General features: G+C 32.5%; 1 protein-coding gene across 1 annotated transcript; it reads left to right on the forward strand.

Annotated features, from left to right (window-relative positions):
- Positions 1 to 6,985: 6,985 nt before the first annotated feature.
- Positions 6,986 to 9,355, forward strand: LOC121237845 (9-cis-epoxycarotenoid dioxygenase NCED1, chloroplastic-like). The gene has a single exon (XM_041134745.1). The coding sequence runs from the start codon at positions 7,120 to 7,122 to the stop codon at positions 8,941 to 8,943; it is 1,824 nt and encodes a 607-aa protein (XP_040990679.1). The 5' UTR covers positions 6,986 to 7,119; the 3' UTR covers positions 8,944 to 9,355.
- The last annotated feature ends 6,203 nt before the right edge of the window (positions 9,356 to 15,558 follow it).

The following is a 15,558-nucleotide window of genomic DNA, read 5'->3' on the forward strand; positions in this document are numbered from 1 at the left end:
GACTTAAAAGGAAGAATTGAAATTAATTTCTTAACAATATTTAATAAAATTTCATCATTTATTTAATTTATTTTAATATTTTTAATTAAATTAATGTTTACGTATTTTCAAATCAGTATTTTAATCTTTCACCGTTAGATCGTTTTGAAAACTCCAAGACGAAAGATTTGAGTAAATACCCAGTCCCTCTTCCTCCTCCTTCACTTTTCCCTCCTCTCTCTCTCTCCTCCCTCAGCTCACGCGTACGCGGTACGCTGCCCCTCTCCAAGCCGAATCTTCCTCTGCCCAGCCCGGCGCCGCCTTGCGCCTGTGAGCCTCACCGCCCCTTCCACCGGCACCACCTCATTCCGGCGAGTCCCCCCCCTCGCTGGTCTCCCTCTCTCACGCTCTCTCTTCCTCTCTCTCGGCTGTGTACTGCCGGAATGGGCTTGATGTTGCTGCGCCGCCGTGTGCCATCCTTCGGCGCCACCACCTCCACGGTAGCCTCCTCTCCCACCGGCCACCCCCTCCAGCGAGCTCGGCCTCCATGTCCCTGCCGTTTGCTCTCACGAAGTCCACCTCCCTCATGCACGGGTTCTCCCACTTCCACCGCCGTGCGCCGCCACCCACGGTGTCCAGCCACCGTCATGAGCCTCCTCTAGCCACCATCGACCTACCTCAACCACCCATAGCCCCGATCTACCCCTCATGCGTGCCCACTCTCTCTCACTCTCTCACGGACTCTCCCTCCTTCCCAAGCTCCAGCCGATGACCCTGATTTGTGATTTGCGTGGAAACCTATGTGTTGATTTGGTGAGTTGTGTGGTGATTTGTGTGATGATGATTTTTTTTATTTTGTGGTATTTTTGTGGTGATTTTATTGTGATTTTGCTGTGGTTTTGCTGTGATGATGTAGAGAGCGACGTGGATTGTGGTATTACATCGCACACTGGCATTCACACGATTTTGTGGTGAATTGTGATTTGTGTGGAAGTTTGATAATTTTGTGATTTGTGTGGTTATTTTGTGATGAATTTGTGGTGAATTTGCAGAGAGGGACGAAGGGGAAATTGTGATTTTGCTGTGAGGTAGAGAGGGACGTGAGGGGAGGAAGAAAACGTAAAATAAATTACTGTTCATTATTGTTCATCTCACTGTTCATAGGGTGATAGGCTCTTTTAAGTATAAAGAGATATATCTTGTTGAGGAGCATACCCTTCCCTGTCTAATTGTCACATAGTTCTCTTATCTTTGGCCTAACTATTGAATAAATACTAACTTTCGGTTATGATGAAGATATTTTCATCTTTTGAAAAGTGTTTGACACATATATTCTTTGAAAAATGCATGTATGCACATATATATATATATGATGAGTGATATAGTCACAAAGTGATTATATAAAAATAATTTCATAAGTTGATATAGTTTCATGTGATCTATCGGATCTGTTTTATAATAAAAGTAATTTTACAATCTAATAAATTATATTAAATTACATTAATTTATAAAATTATTTTTATATAATCATTTTATAACTAGAGTATTAACCAATCACACATTACCATCACTTAACGCAATCAAAGGGCAATCCAATATTAAAGCTTTCTTCAAGATTGTAGCATCCGGCCCACATCGGCCTAGAAAATATAATATTGATATATTAATGGCCAGTGAATTTGGTTGCAATGTCTGTTGGTCGTGGCAGTTGGCAGTTGGCAGTTTTTTCGGGTAAAGTCGATTGGACCAGAATCCTTTTTATTATATTGGGAGATTTTCCCACGACATGCAAGGGCACAAAAAGTCCATATTATCCAGTTCGAATTGAGATATTTAGAAGGAGACACTGCCAAATTCAAGACAGATATGACCCTTAAATATCAGACTGTCATTAAAATACCATTGATATAATTTGATTTTATGTTTGGATTCATCCTATGTATATCACCGGTGTTCTAAACATCTGAATCTACTCTTTCCTGTTCATCATCCGCTTTTAATATTGTTTGGAGAGATAGAAATGTTTTAGTTATAAAAGGATTTTATAAAAATAAATTTATAAATTGATATAACTTGATGTGGTACGTTAAATTAATATAAAGTTATTTTTACTATAAAATCGATTTAATATATCATATGAATCCATGTTAGTTCATAGGTTTAATTTTATGATATCTCTTTATAACTATAATATTTTTCTAAGAGAAAATACACAACTTTCTTCAAAATTACCATTCAACTTGCAATCACCCGTCAAGTTTTCGATTTCGATATTCATTTTTTCGAACTATCAAGAAATCGCGATATACCCATTTTCTTTTAAAAATGAGAAAATTGTCTGCAAGTTTGAAAATTGAGATGAGATAAGAATTTTGTAAATAGTAGTAAGATAGTTTGTAAATAGTAGTGAAATAATTTAAGTTGATTATTTTTTATATTTTGGAAAATGAGAGATAAAAAGTTGAATAAAAAATATTATAAAGTTAAAATATTGTAAGAATATAGTTTTATAATATTATTTTTGTTTAGAATTTAAAAAAGTTGGAATTGTTTTTTATTTTTTATTTGAAAATTTGAAAAATTTGTAATGATTAGTTTAAAAGTTTTGTATTTAAATGAGATTAAATGAAAATTTTATATCTCATCCTATGCCCCAATCTTGTCATACTTTCGAAATATACAAAATATCCTATTAAATTAAAAATATTTTATTCTTTTAAAATTTCTAAGGATATACTTTTTTTTTATGTTTTTATTTTTGTTATATTTCACAACTTTTTGTTTTAAGCCATGTTGGCTAGTGTTACTACAATCTTTCTGTTTACTTATATTACACACACAAACACACACATATATATATATATATATAAATGTTTGGTATACAAAGAAATTTTATAAAAAAAAAAATACTTATATGACTTGATATGACATGTTACATTATAAAACTCTTTTCATTATAAAATAGATATGATATATTATATTAGCCTACGTAAATTTTTAGCTTTTTTTTTTAAATTCTTTTAAATCTAACACTACTTTATGTGTGTGTCACTTTATTAATGTGATTAGTCAAAATAGTTATTTTATATTAAAAAATAGTAATGCAGCCAATCATATTAATAGAATGTATAATAAATACATAAAAGTGACTGCACATAAAATTTTTATTTCCCATTACATGTTGCATCCACTATTTTTTTTTATTTTTTAAAAATATTTAAATACATTAAAAAAATATGAATAGAAAAATGAAAAAAAAAAGTTGTTAGCGGCAGAGTAGCACCGCTCTTTCAAATATATAAAAAAAAATATATAGTCATTTTACTTGTATGTTGACGTGGAAAATATGTCCTTCGATTTTCGTACTATTACTTTGACATAATTTAATTAAACTATAAGAAAAGATGAAAATTAAATTCCTTGTCTCATAAATAAAAATTAAATTTTAAAACAAATCAAATCATGTCATATGAGCATCATGAAGATCGAGTGCTTCTTTTATATTGGCTTATAAATATAATTTTTCAAATACAAACTCATAAAGTCTTATGCGTATGAAAACACAATATGTATATATGGAGGCGTGTTTGGAACCCACCAACTTATATGGAAAATTCATTTTCAAAAGTGTATCACGGCACGCATGTTTATAGCTTGAGAATGTTGTATTAATTTGTTAGGATGATGAAGATATGAAAATCATAAGCCAAAAGGGTAATCTCTATTGAATCTAACACTTTGAACTAGTTTATGCACAAGTGATTATAATAATCCACCTTTTTAGAGGTTAAGGGTCATCCATGACATCAAAGATACTAATCCTCCCTCATGTATAAAATATGTTTAATTATATGGTAGAACATGTAGGGAAGATATGGTTGTTAGTCCATGATTCATGTCACGTTTAAGACCCTTTAAAAAGTATTAATAAATTGAATTCTTTAGGTGGATGAAGGAGGAAGGAATCTCTGCCTACATTCATGAGAAAAAGGTGATTCAACATGAGTAGAACAACAACAAAAAAACAACAGACGACGACGACAACAACAACAAGAATACTAGTCAGAACAGTAAAAATAATATCGTAATTGATTATTTTAACATGCAAGAAAGAAAATTACTTAATCAAGTGATGAGTTAGAGGTACCTAACTATTGTTGCACACCAAATTATGATACATAAACATCAATTTTAATCCCTCTTTTTATAACTCTATCTGAATCTTTATTTTTATAAATCTTAAACCTACTTAAACCCTATACTGATTGGGTTGCATTATGGGGTGATTATGTATTTTCAAACTAATTTGTGTATCGAAAAGTTCATATCACAATATGGGTTAGGGGTGGGCAGTAGGGCCCTGTTGCCCCGCCCCGCCCATGCGGGGACGAGAAGGGCCCAATCTCGCCCCGCATTTCTCTTGTTCTGCCCTCGCTTACATGTTTATATATATTATATATAAACACAAATATATTTATATATATAAATATAAATATTTATATTTATATTTTATAAATTGTGTACGTATAAATATATATATTACAATTTGTTAGACTTGTTTACAAAGTACGCACTAGCAAATTTAAAACTACATAGTTTAAAAATTAATACACTACAACTTATACAAAATATGTACTAATAAATTTAAAAAACTACATAATTTTTAAATTATAGTCATATTTAAAAAATTTAAATTTACAATTTGGATCTAAAAATGTATTTTTAATCACTTTTGAAACTAGAAATAATTTTTAAACCTAGTGAAATGTAATCTATTTTTTAAGTAGATATGAGGTGGGATAGATTGAGAATTCTCCTCGCACCCCATCCAAGGGATGCGAGGACGGGGGTGAAAATCCCACCCCTAGCTCCATGAAGGGCGGGGAGCAGGGAAGGGGTGGCTCCGCCCCGTAGGGGGCAGGTAGCACCCCTAATATGGGTACTTGCTACCCTATATTGCTTGCTTGTCTGTTGGACTTGCTACATATTGCGGACCACTTCTTCTCATCTTTTACCAAATTAAGAAGAGAAAATCATCTTTACTTTCCACTTGTCAAGGAAAGGCTCTTTTAGGTCCCGTTTGATTGTTAAACTCATCTGAATTCAACTCAGTTCAGTTTAATTTTAAGTTATATTTAATATTTAAATACCTAACTCTCAAATTACTAAACTCATCTCAACTCAAAATTTTTTTACATGTGGGACTCATAACCTTTTTCATTCAACACTTATTTACACGTGAGACTCACAATATTTTTCAATTTCTCATAAATACATCTAAATTCATTTTAACATCTAAATACATTTAAACTCATCTTAAGTAGACCTCACAAAACTCACTCTACCATCTCAACTCACTCTTAATAAAAAAATTTAATTCAATTTAACTCAACATCCAAACACAACCTTAATTATTTGCATTCTCTTTGCTCTCGGAAGGTGGTTTATCCATATCCGCTGGCGCAATCATCACGATTTACCGAGTTATATGGATTTTAGATTGAGATGAATTATAAAAGAGCATACAAATATCTAGTATAGGGTCATGATGAGTCATGACTAAAAGTTTTGTTTGATTTACCAGGGAACTCTGCCCATGAAGGTAAGGCGTGACACTGTCTAGCATATTCTTTATAAATCCTCTCTGTTTATCATTATTGGTGCACCAAAATGAATCTGCCGTGAATCAGCCATGCAAAGAGGCCCATTTCGGTTTCCCTTTTTTTATATATATATATATAATTATTTTCATTTTTATTAAAGGGTTTGGAATTAACGCTTAGACAGAAAAAAAAAAAAAAAAAAAAAAAAAAGTGATAAATAAACGTGCAATGTAAGCGTGTGGGGGCAAGTGACGTGGACCATTCATCACCTAGATATCAGGTTGAAAGACATCAAGAGAAAAGGCCACGTGTCCGTTTGACTACTCTTATATACGGGGAAGAACTCCGGCTTTAGACGTGTTTTTGTCTCCAATGTCCAACTCCCACCTCAGACAGTCAGACTTAACATCCTTGTCGAAAAAATATTCTTTATAAACATATATATATAATAAAAAATTATAAAATACTATATACAGTCAGAAATTGTATAAATATTATGTATTCATTTTAGAAAATAATGAAGTATATTATTAAAAAATTAATTTTTTTTACATAAATTTCATATTACTTACTTTTTTTAAAAAAATAATAAACGACGCTTACGTATTCTATAATTACAAATATTATTTTTTATAAAAATATATATACATATAATTCTTTATACAACTTTGTTTAAAATGAATAGCATTTTTAATAATTTATTTATAAAAAAAATATCATTTTATATAAATACTTTCAATTTTTAATATAAGAACTCGTAAAAAATATTATACAGTAATCATTACTTATATATAATATTTTCATAACAATGTCACAAATAAATTATACTTATTTATTTTATCCAGAATCCTCATTCATTTAATTCATTTATTTTCACCAACTTATTTTAATAATTATATGTTTGATGAGAAAAATGTTTCCCGTTTTCTTCGACAAATACAAAAATGTTATAAAAAAAAAAGTAATGATACATACAGTCATGGAGCACGCAAGTGTCGTGCAGTCACTTTAAAAAAGAGTGTGGTTTACTATTAAGAAATTATTATTTTTTTATATGGATCTCGTATTTATTTATTTTTTTTAAAATGATTACACGATATTTATATACTCACAACTATAACTATATTTTTTTTTATCAAATATGGTCGAATAATCATTTGTGTTTGAATACAAAGTATAATATTTATAAATATAAAATAAACAGACGTATAAAACATGCTTATAAATGAATGAAAAAGAGAGTTTTGGCGTGTCAAAGAAATAAGCAAATGATCCCCCACCCCCTGTTTTTATCACTTATTGGAGATGGAGTCCATCTTTCCATAATCTAACACGTGGCCTTCTCTTACAAGTCATGTCTTTCCCCCCTCTCTTCCTATATAAACCCTTTCCCTCTCCCTCACCTTTCTCCTCAAATCTCGCAGTACTTCTCTCGGCAAATATCACTCTCAGCCCTCAACGCTCTAGCTCTCTTTATTCGCTTCGTAAAATACCAGACCAGAATCTTCTTCTTCTTCACTGAAACAGCTAGGGAGCCATGGCTTCTTCAGCAGTAGCAACACCTTCAAGCACATGGGCTAGAAGAAGATTATCTTCTTCAAGTTCTTCATTGTTCATGCAGATGGGTTCTTCTAATTCAACCGCCATTTCCTTGAAAAGGCCTATCAAAAAGCACACGTTACGTTGCTCACTCAAAACGCTCCCATTCCATGATGCTACTCCCGCCATTGCCCATCTGGAAGACTCGGTTAACTCTTCTATTTCTTCTTCTTCTCCTCCATCTTCAAGTACAGTCGATAAGCCTTTTCCCTTCCAATGGAACCTGTTACAGAAAACTGCAGCCCTGGCCTTGGACGTAATGGAGTCTGCTTTAGTCTCGCATGAGCGTCAACACCCACTTCCCAAAACCGCCGATCCAGAGGTTCAAATTTCTGGTAATTTCGCTCCAGTAACAGAGCAGCCCGTCCGGCACTCGTTACGGGTTTCAGGCAAAATCCCTGACTGCGTACAGGGCGTCTACGTTAGGAACGGCGCGAATCCACTTCACGAACCCGTCTCCGGGCACCACTTATTCGATGGTGACGGCATGGTTCATGCGGTCCAATTCAAGGATGGCTCCGCTAGCTATGCCTGCAGGTTCACCGAGACGCACCGGCTTTCTCAAGAGCGAGCTCTTGGTCGTCCTGTCTTTCCCAAGGCCATCGGTGAGCTTCACGGCCACTCCGGTATCGCCCGGCTCCTCCTGTTCTATGCTCGAGGACTGTTCGGAATTGTTGATCCCAGCCACGGCATGGGAGTGGCTAACGCTGGCCTCGTCTACTTCAACGGTCGTCTCCTCGCCATGTCCGAAGACGATTTACCATACCAAGTTAAAGTTACTCCCGCCGGCGATCTCAAGACTGTAGGCCGCTATGATTTCGATGGTCAGCTCCGCTCGACAATGATTGCTCACCCGAAAGTCGACCCTGTTTCCGGCGAGCTCTTCGCTCTCAGCTACGATGTTGTCCAAAAACCATACCTCAAGTACTTCCACTTCTCACCACAAGGAGAAAAATCCTCCGATGTTGAAATTCCTCTGGGTGAGCCTACAATGATGCATGACTTTGCGATCACAGAGAGGTTTGTGGTGATCCCGGACCAGCAGGTCGTGTTCAAGCTTCCGGAGATGATTCGTGGCGGATCTCCGGTCATTTACGACAAGACCAAGATGTCCAGGTTCGGGATTTTGGACAAGAATGCCACCGATGCTTCCGGGATCAAATGGATTGAAGCCCCAGATTGCTTCTGCTTCCACCTTTGGAACGCCTGGGAGGAGCCCGAGACCAATGAGGTCATAGTAATTGGCTCTTGCATGACTCCTCCTGACTCCATTTTCAACGAATGTGACGAGAGCTTGAACAGTGTACTCTCTGAAATTCGCCTTGACTTGAAGACTGGAAAGTCCACGCGCCGTCCCATTTTATCCGATTCTGAACAGGTAAACTTAGAGGCCGGAATGGTGAACCGGAACATGCTCGGGAGGAGAACCCAGTTCGCGTATTTAGCCCTTGCAGAGCCATGGCCGAAAGTATCTGGTTTTGCCAAAGTTGACCTCTTCACAGGAGAACTAAAGAAGTACATGTATGGAGACGAGAAGTTCGGAGGTGAGCCTCTGTTCCTTCCCAGAAGCCCCGATTCAGAGAAAGAAGACGACGGATACATCCTAGCTTTCGTCCACGACGAGAAGGAGTGGAGATCAGAGCTACAAATCGTAAACGCCATGGATTTAAAGTTGGAAGCCACAGTTAAGCTTCCGTCCCGGGTTCCATATGGCTTCCATGGAACCTTCATAAACGCAGAGGACTTAGAGCTGCAGGCGTAGGTTAGTTATGGCCCGTGTTTCCTTTCATGCACCGTGGTTGCAGGTTTTGTGGATATATTAGAGTGGAGATTTACCAGAGGGATGCTCGCAGATACGTCCCCGGAATCTCTACTTGTGTTTAGAGTGACAGCCCTTTTCTTTTTCATCTTTGGTTTATGATTTGGTTATGTTGATTGTGGAAGGTTATTGGGAGAACCAGCTTGTAGCTCTTTGTGGGTAGATAGAAATGGAGCTCAGCTGGTGTCCATATCTCTCTGTTTTACTCTGAAGTTTCTTCTGTAAGTAGTAAGTACTACACTCTATTACTGTCTATATAAAAATCAGTACGTTTATTCCCTTTCAAAATTATGTCCACTTTGAGAAAGTAAAGCTAACAGAATGATACAAGTGACAACTTGTACCTCCTTTGTATTACTGACAAAGATTTGCGTGATTTTACGTAATCTATTAGATATATTTTATAATATAAATAATTTTATAATTTAATATATTATATTTTATTATGTCAATTTATAAATTTATTTTTATGTAATCTCTTTATTATTAAAATATTTCTAACTCTAAAATCTAAAGGTAAATGTTTCAAATCTCACGAAAATATAATTCACAAATTAGCAAGCTTGTTGCGATAAATACATTCAAAGATAACAAGAAGGCAGCAAAAAGAGCTTTACAATCTACCGAAAAATGATTGGTTGACAAATAAAATTCACATAAATATAGCTCGTTTCATATAACTAAATCAAAAATTTTATATGTTACACTACCATTCTATTCTTATCCTGTTATATAAGATATGACATATTTATTATTATTAAATAATATTTTATTACATGATTCTTTATTATCTAATTATGATAAATATATCATATATTATATAAGAGATGAAAATAAGATGAAAATATAGACTATAGCATTACTCTTCTGAGACAAATGCTTATCTTCAAAAAAACAAAACTATTATTTTCTTAACCAAGAAGGAAGAATTAGGTAGAGGTATAGACCAATTAGCACTAAACTTAGATACCGAACAATCTATCTATATCAAAGACAGATCCATCTATCTATTCATGCAGATATGAGCGCGACACTACAACTGTCTGTAAAGATGGATAAAGTAAATTTATAAATTTACGTGATTTAATGTAGTATGTTATTATAAAATAGATTTAATATATAATATAAAATTATGTCAATTTATAAATTTATTTTTATGAAATTACTTTACGAGGATAGCAGTTCTTTCTAAGAATTCAGAAACAAAATGATAGCACGTTGGCATGTTAAATCATTAAAATCAGATCTCGATGTAGCAGTAATTAAAATTGATGGTATTACATTAAAGAATACTGCCAATTGGGATGTTGATCGGATCAGTCACTTGTGCTGGTTTCCCAGGTAAAATGTATAGGTTCATGGAGTGCCCAATCACGGGAAGAAACATCATGGCTCATGTGAAAACAGTTAACTATTTACAAACTATTCACTATTATTTAAAAATGATCTGAAATACTCTTAACATTCAGACATACTCTTATGGCATTCAAAAGGACGATGTCTAATCTCTACAAGGGGACTGGGAGGATATTGTAAGCCAAATTTTCCAAGTTTTCATATCACACTATATAAATTCTGTGAAATTATTGCTTGTCTCAAAAGTTTAAATCGATACATAAATATAGATTTTATTATTTAATTTATATTTTAGCAATCTCACTCCCGTATAGGCTAGACTTCTCTCCAATGATTGGGCCCAACACATGAAATATTTTTAAATATGATTGAGTGAAGAGTCACGATTCGAACTTAAAACTTCACTCTGATAAAATTAAAATAATATCAAATCAAAGTAATTTGATTATTATAAAAATTAAATAAAGAAATTATGAAATCAAATCTCCAACAAATTTCCTATGTGATTTTAATAAACATTGGTTTAACAGATCAAAATTAAAAAAGATATTAATAATCACATTTGTATTATAGTTATAATAATTTTCCTTTAATATATATTAAGAATGAGTCGGAGAAAAGGAGGTTTTGATTAAACAAAAACAAATAATTACTCAGAATTCATGGCCCATTTGTTGGAAGGGGATAAACTTTGCACAAGTAGTTGTGGTTTATCCACACAATTATTGGTGCCCAGATCAGAGAGAAAGGGTCCATGCCAAACAAGTTTCATCATTTCAATGTACAGTCTCTACAATGAAAGCCAGTAGTACAGTGAGATGGAAGAAGATCATGGGCTTCATTCCCTGCCTCTCTACATTGCCATGAGGTTTCCTTTTCCTGCTCAGTCATGTTCTCATTTGCTGCCCTTTCTTTTTTATTCTCTCTTCAATTGTTCCTTTGGTTGTTCTTTGAAAACATGCAGCTACCAAGATATTTTAGAGCCAATATACACCAATATTGCTATATATATATATATATATATATATATATACACACTAGTAAAGGGCAAACACGTGCATTGCACGTGTGCCCAATTGTGAAAATATAAAAAATATTTTAAAAAATAACATTTATGAAATCTAAAAATATGTAATAATAAAAAATAGGTTAATATATAATTATAAAATGTAATAGTTTTGTCTATATTTTAATATTTTCATTGATCATAAAAATAATCACATATATTATTTGTAAAATATCTATGATTATAACATAGGAATTTGTACAAACATATTTATAATTACACAATTTTCTATTGTAGATAAAAAAGTGACTATTGAAATTAACGCGTTATGATCATAATTACAAATAAAGAGCAAGAGCTATCTCATAATTACAAGAAAAAAAATTCTATAAATACATTTATAATTACATACAAATTTCTTATAGCTATACAGTATAATAACTGGAAGTCTGGAAGAAAATTTTCGAAATAGCTATTCTGCTGTCCCACAATAAACAATTTAGATTTATACAATTTCTTAATTTTAAATATTAGTGGATAGAGTTTCATCTATATTTTAAGTTTTTATTTTTGATTATAAAAAAATCACATTTGTTATGTACAAAATATTGATAACCACAACATAGAAATCTTAACTACAAATGGAGTACAGATTTATGTCTAAGTTTTCAAAATTTACTTTCTTGTTTACAATACATATTATAGACATAATTTATATAATGTTTATAACTATAATATAACTGTAATATAGAACAATAAATGAAGAGCAAGAACAACAAACCTGTAAAAAAAAATTATAATAGAATATATATTTTTATTTCATGAAGTTTTATAATTATATTAGTGAAATTAATATTGTTAATTTTTTTAATAGTCTTAATTTTATTAACCTTTTTTTTTCTCACTTGAAGTCCAAAAGAAAACAAAAAAGGAAAATCAACCCTACAAACCCAGCCCAATTATCAGCCCAAATCAGCTAAACGGCGCCGTTTTCAGCACAGTGTGTAACACCCCTCAATGACACATACGTGAGAGAAAAAAAGGGCACGATTTTGAGTAGAAATTCATCCACCTGCCCCATCCCAGACTTAGAATGGCGCCGTTTTCATTAAAAAAAAAAATCCTAACTCTACGAGTAGCCCTATAAATACATCCTTATCAGATTCATGCCTCATTTTGCCTCTTTTGTTTCCAGATTCTTCTTCCCTCTCTCTCCCTCTCTTTCTTTTTCTCACCTTTCTTCTTCTCCTTCTCTCGTCTCTTGCCTTTCCGTCTGCACTGACTTTCTTTCTTATCTTGTTCTCAACAAAGAAACAAGATATGTAGAAACAAATTTTAATTTTCTCCCGTCCGTGTATCTCATTTTGGTTTTTTTATTTTTTTTTTCTTTCTTGCATGTTACTGCAATATGTTTCATGAGTCTTTTCCGGATTTCCATCAGAAGGCAAGGCTGCAAGCGAGAAAAGGAATTTGATCACGACATGGTCTGTAGGTTTTTTTTTCTTGTGAATGGTTTTATCTCTTTGGTTTTTCTATTTTGTTTATGTTTTGTACATACAAATCGGAGTCGATGTAATTTTTTTTGAAGTTGGTCCATCTCCGTATTTTTTTCTCTATAGATCTGAACAGATCTTCATATATTTGAAGAGGTCGTGTTCAGATCTGAGTGGTGTTTTTTTTTTTTTTTGGTTTATTTCCCTACATATCTACAGATCTTCAGATCGGAGTCGATGTTCATTTTCTTGTCATATATTTTTTTCTCTTAAATGCTTTCTTCGTACAGATCCGACTCGATGTATATATATTTTTTAAGTTAGTTTATTTCTTGTTTTTTTTTTCTCTATAGATCTGAACAGATCTTCATATATTTGAGGACATCGTGTTCAGATTTGAGCGACGTCATTCGTTGATCTCCAAGTTTTTTTTCCTACTTCCATTTTCTGTTCTTTCACTTTTTGTTTTGGTTTTTTATCCTTCCATCCTTCTAAGTAAATGAACAAAGAAGTGCAAATTTTTTTTTCTGATTTTGCCTAAATTTTTATTTTAGGATCATTATGTTCTTCTCTATTTTTTCTTTGTTTTATTTCTCTCTTTTTCTGGTCCTTTTTTCTTTCCATAAATCTCAACCAATGTTCATATCTTTCAAGATATCGTCTTCAGATTTTATTGTAATTTTTTTCCCTCCCGATTAGTCTTTATTTTTTAATTCTGTTTGACCTTTATTTTGTTTATTTTTTCTTTGTTTTCTGTTGTGTTTGTAAAAGTTTTGATTTTTTTATTCTGTTTTGTAAATCTCTGCATCTAGTTATACCAACCTTTTTCATGTTTGAAAATTTATATGTTTGACACATATATTTAACATATCTATTACATGTTATGAGTTTTGGCTTAAATTTTTGGATTAAGTATTAAGTCTGGAAATACTTAAAAAAAAAGTATAGGATATTCAACCAAAAAATTATTGACATGTTATTTATATGTCTTTTACGTATATGTCTTTTATGTTATGTATATGCATGTTATGAATATAAAAGTAATTATGTCCTGATGTTATGAGTCTACTATATAATTTTGCTAAACTGTAATTAATGGTTTTTGTAATCATAAAAAACATAAAAAAAATTTCACATCTATAAGTATTTACTATTTTATGAAAGCAAAGGAAATTTCATAATTAATAGAGCATAAAACCAAACGGAAAGCATACCGAATTTAATCTGAAATCTGAAAGCCAAGCAGCAAAATCTGACAGCAAATTTTAAACGCGAAAGCAAGGAAATAGATTTCAAAAATTTAGAGCAACGACAACAATAGAAAATGAGACAGTGACAATTGCTTTTATAGTAAACCGCAAGCGGTGGAAAGAAATTAAAAATAGAATCTGATAACAGTTGCGAAAGCGGTGGGAAACTTGAAGAAGTAAAAATCTTTTTAGAACATTACTTTTCTACAACAGGATAAGCATTAGAAAATAATTCGGCAAAAAGGTGAAATCCAGAACATACAAGAGTAGAGGACAAAATGAGAAAAAAAATATTAACATATTCAAAACAGGATAACAACGAAAGTAATTCGGCAAAATTCACTCGGTAAAACCCAAATTAAAACTGACGAAAGACAGAATAGGATGGTAAAAAACATAACTGGTGGAGGATAAAATTGAAAAAAAATAGTATACGACAGCTGCTTATTGATACTTATTACATATAAGATATATATTGTTTTGTAGGAGAAGAGAAGCAAGAATTTTGTGAAAATAAAAATTATCTTAAGAAAAACTCTATTCAGCAGCTATATACCACACTTTTTTTTTTTTTTTTTTTTTTTTTCCAGTAGGTATGTGATGTATGACTGTTGAATAGAATAAGTCTTATCCTAAATTCCTGTCCTAGGTGGGTGGTTGCTTCATGTTTTGAGAGACGCCTTTCACTTGTATTTACGAAGGGTAAGGGACAATTAATATGTAATTGGTAGATGGATTTTTTATACATACACTCGTAGAGTATATAAGCGTCGTACAATCATTTTGAAAAGAGTGAGATCTATTATTAAAAAATTTATTTATTTTTATATAGGTTTCGTATTTATTCACTTTTTTTAAAATAATTATATAATATTTACGCACTCATAATTATAACTATCATTTCTCTTTTTTAAAACTATTTTTCTACCGTACCAAAAGAATCCTCACATTAAACAGATTTAGGTCCAAATTAAACTGGTCCAAAGCCCATAGTGCATGACTCAAACCCTTGTTTGGATCTCTTTCTTTATCTCTTAACTTGAACCTTTCTTCATTCAATCTTTAATAAAGGTGATGCTACGTTGCAGCCCAAGCTGTCCCCAATGCATTTTTGTTTTTTTTTACATGCCAGAATTTGGCTTTTACTATGCGTATGCCATTCAAATCACATATTGATTAAGTGAAGGTGTGATATATAAGACTTTTATATACTTCTGAGTAGTAATATTTAAAGGCCTTTACAATACACACTATCCACAATACATAATTTGATTTGTAAGATTTAAATTTTAAAATTTATCTTCTGAATCAAATTATGTCACGTAAGTAATATATGGTGTAAAGACTTTCGAATAGAATTATTTAAAAATATTTAAATTAAGATGTTGCAACGAACCTCCTAGCAAGGAAGAAGAAAACATGATATCATTGAAGGGGGAAATTAAAAGAAGAA

This window comes from Juglans microcarpa x Juglans regia, chromosome 6S (assembly GCF_004785595.1).
Source record: "Juglans microcarpa x Juglans regia isolate MS1-56 chromosome 6S, Jm3101_v1.0, whole genome shotgun sequence".
In the NCBI taxonomy this organism is placed as follows: Eukaryota; Viridiplantae; Streptophyta; class Magnoliopsida; order Fagales; family Juglandaceae; genus Juglans; species Juglans microcarpa x Juglans regia.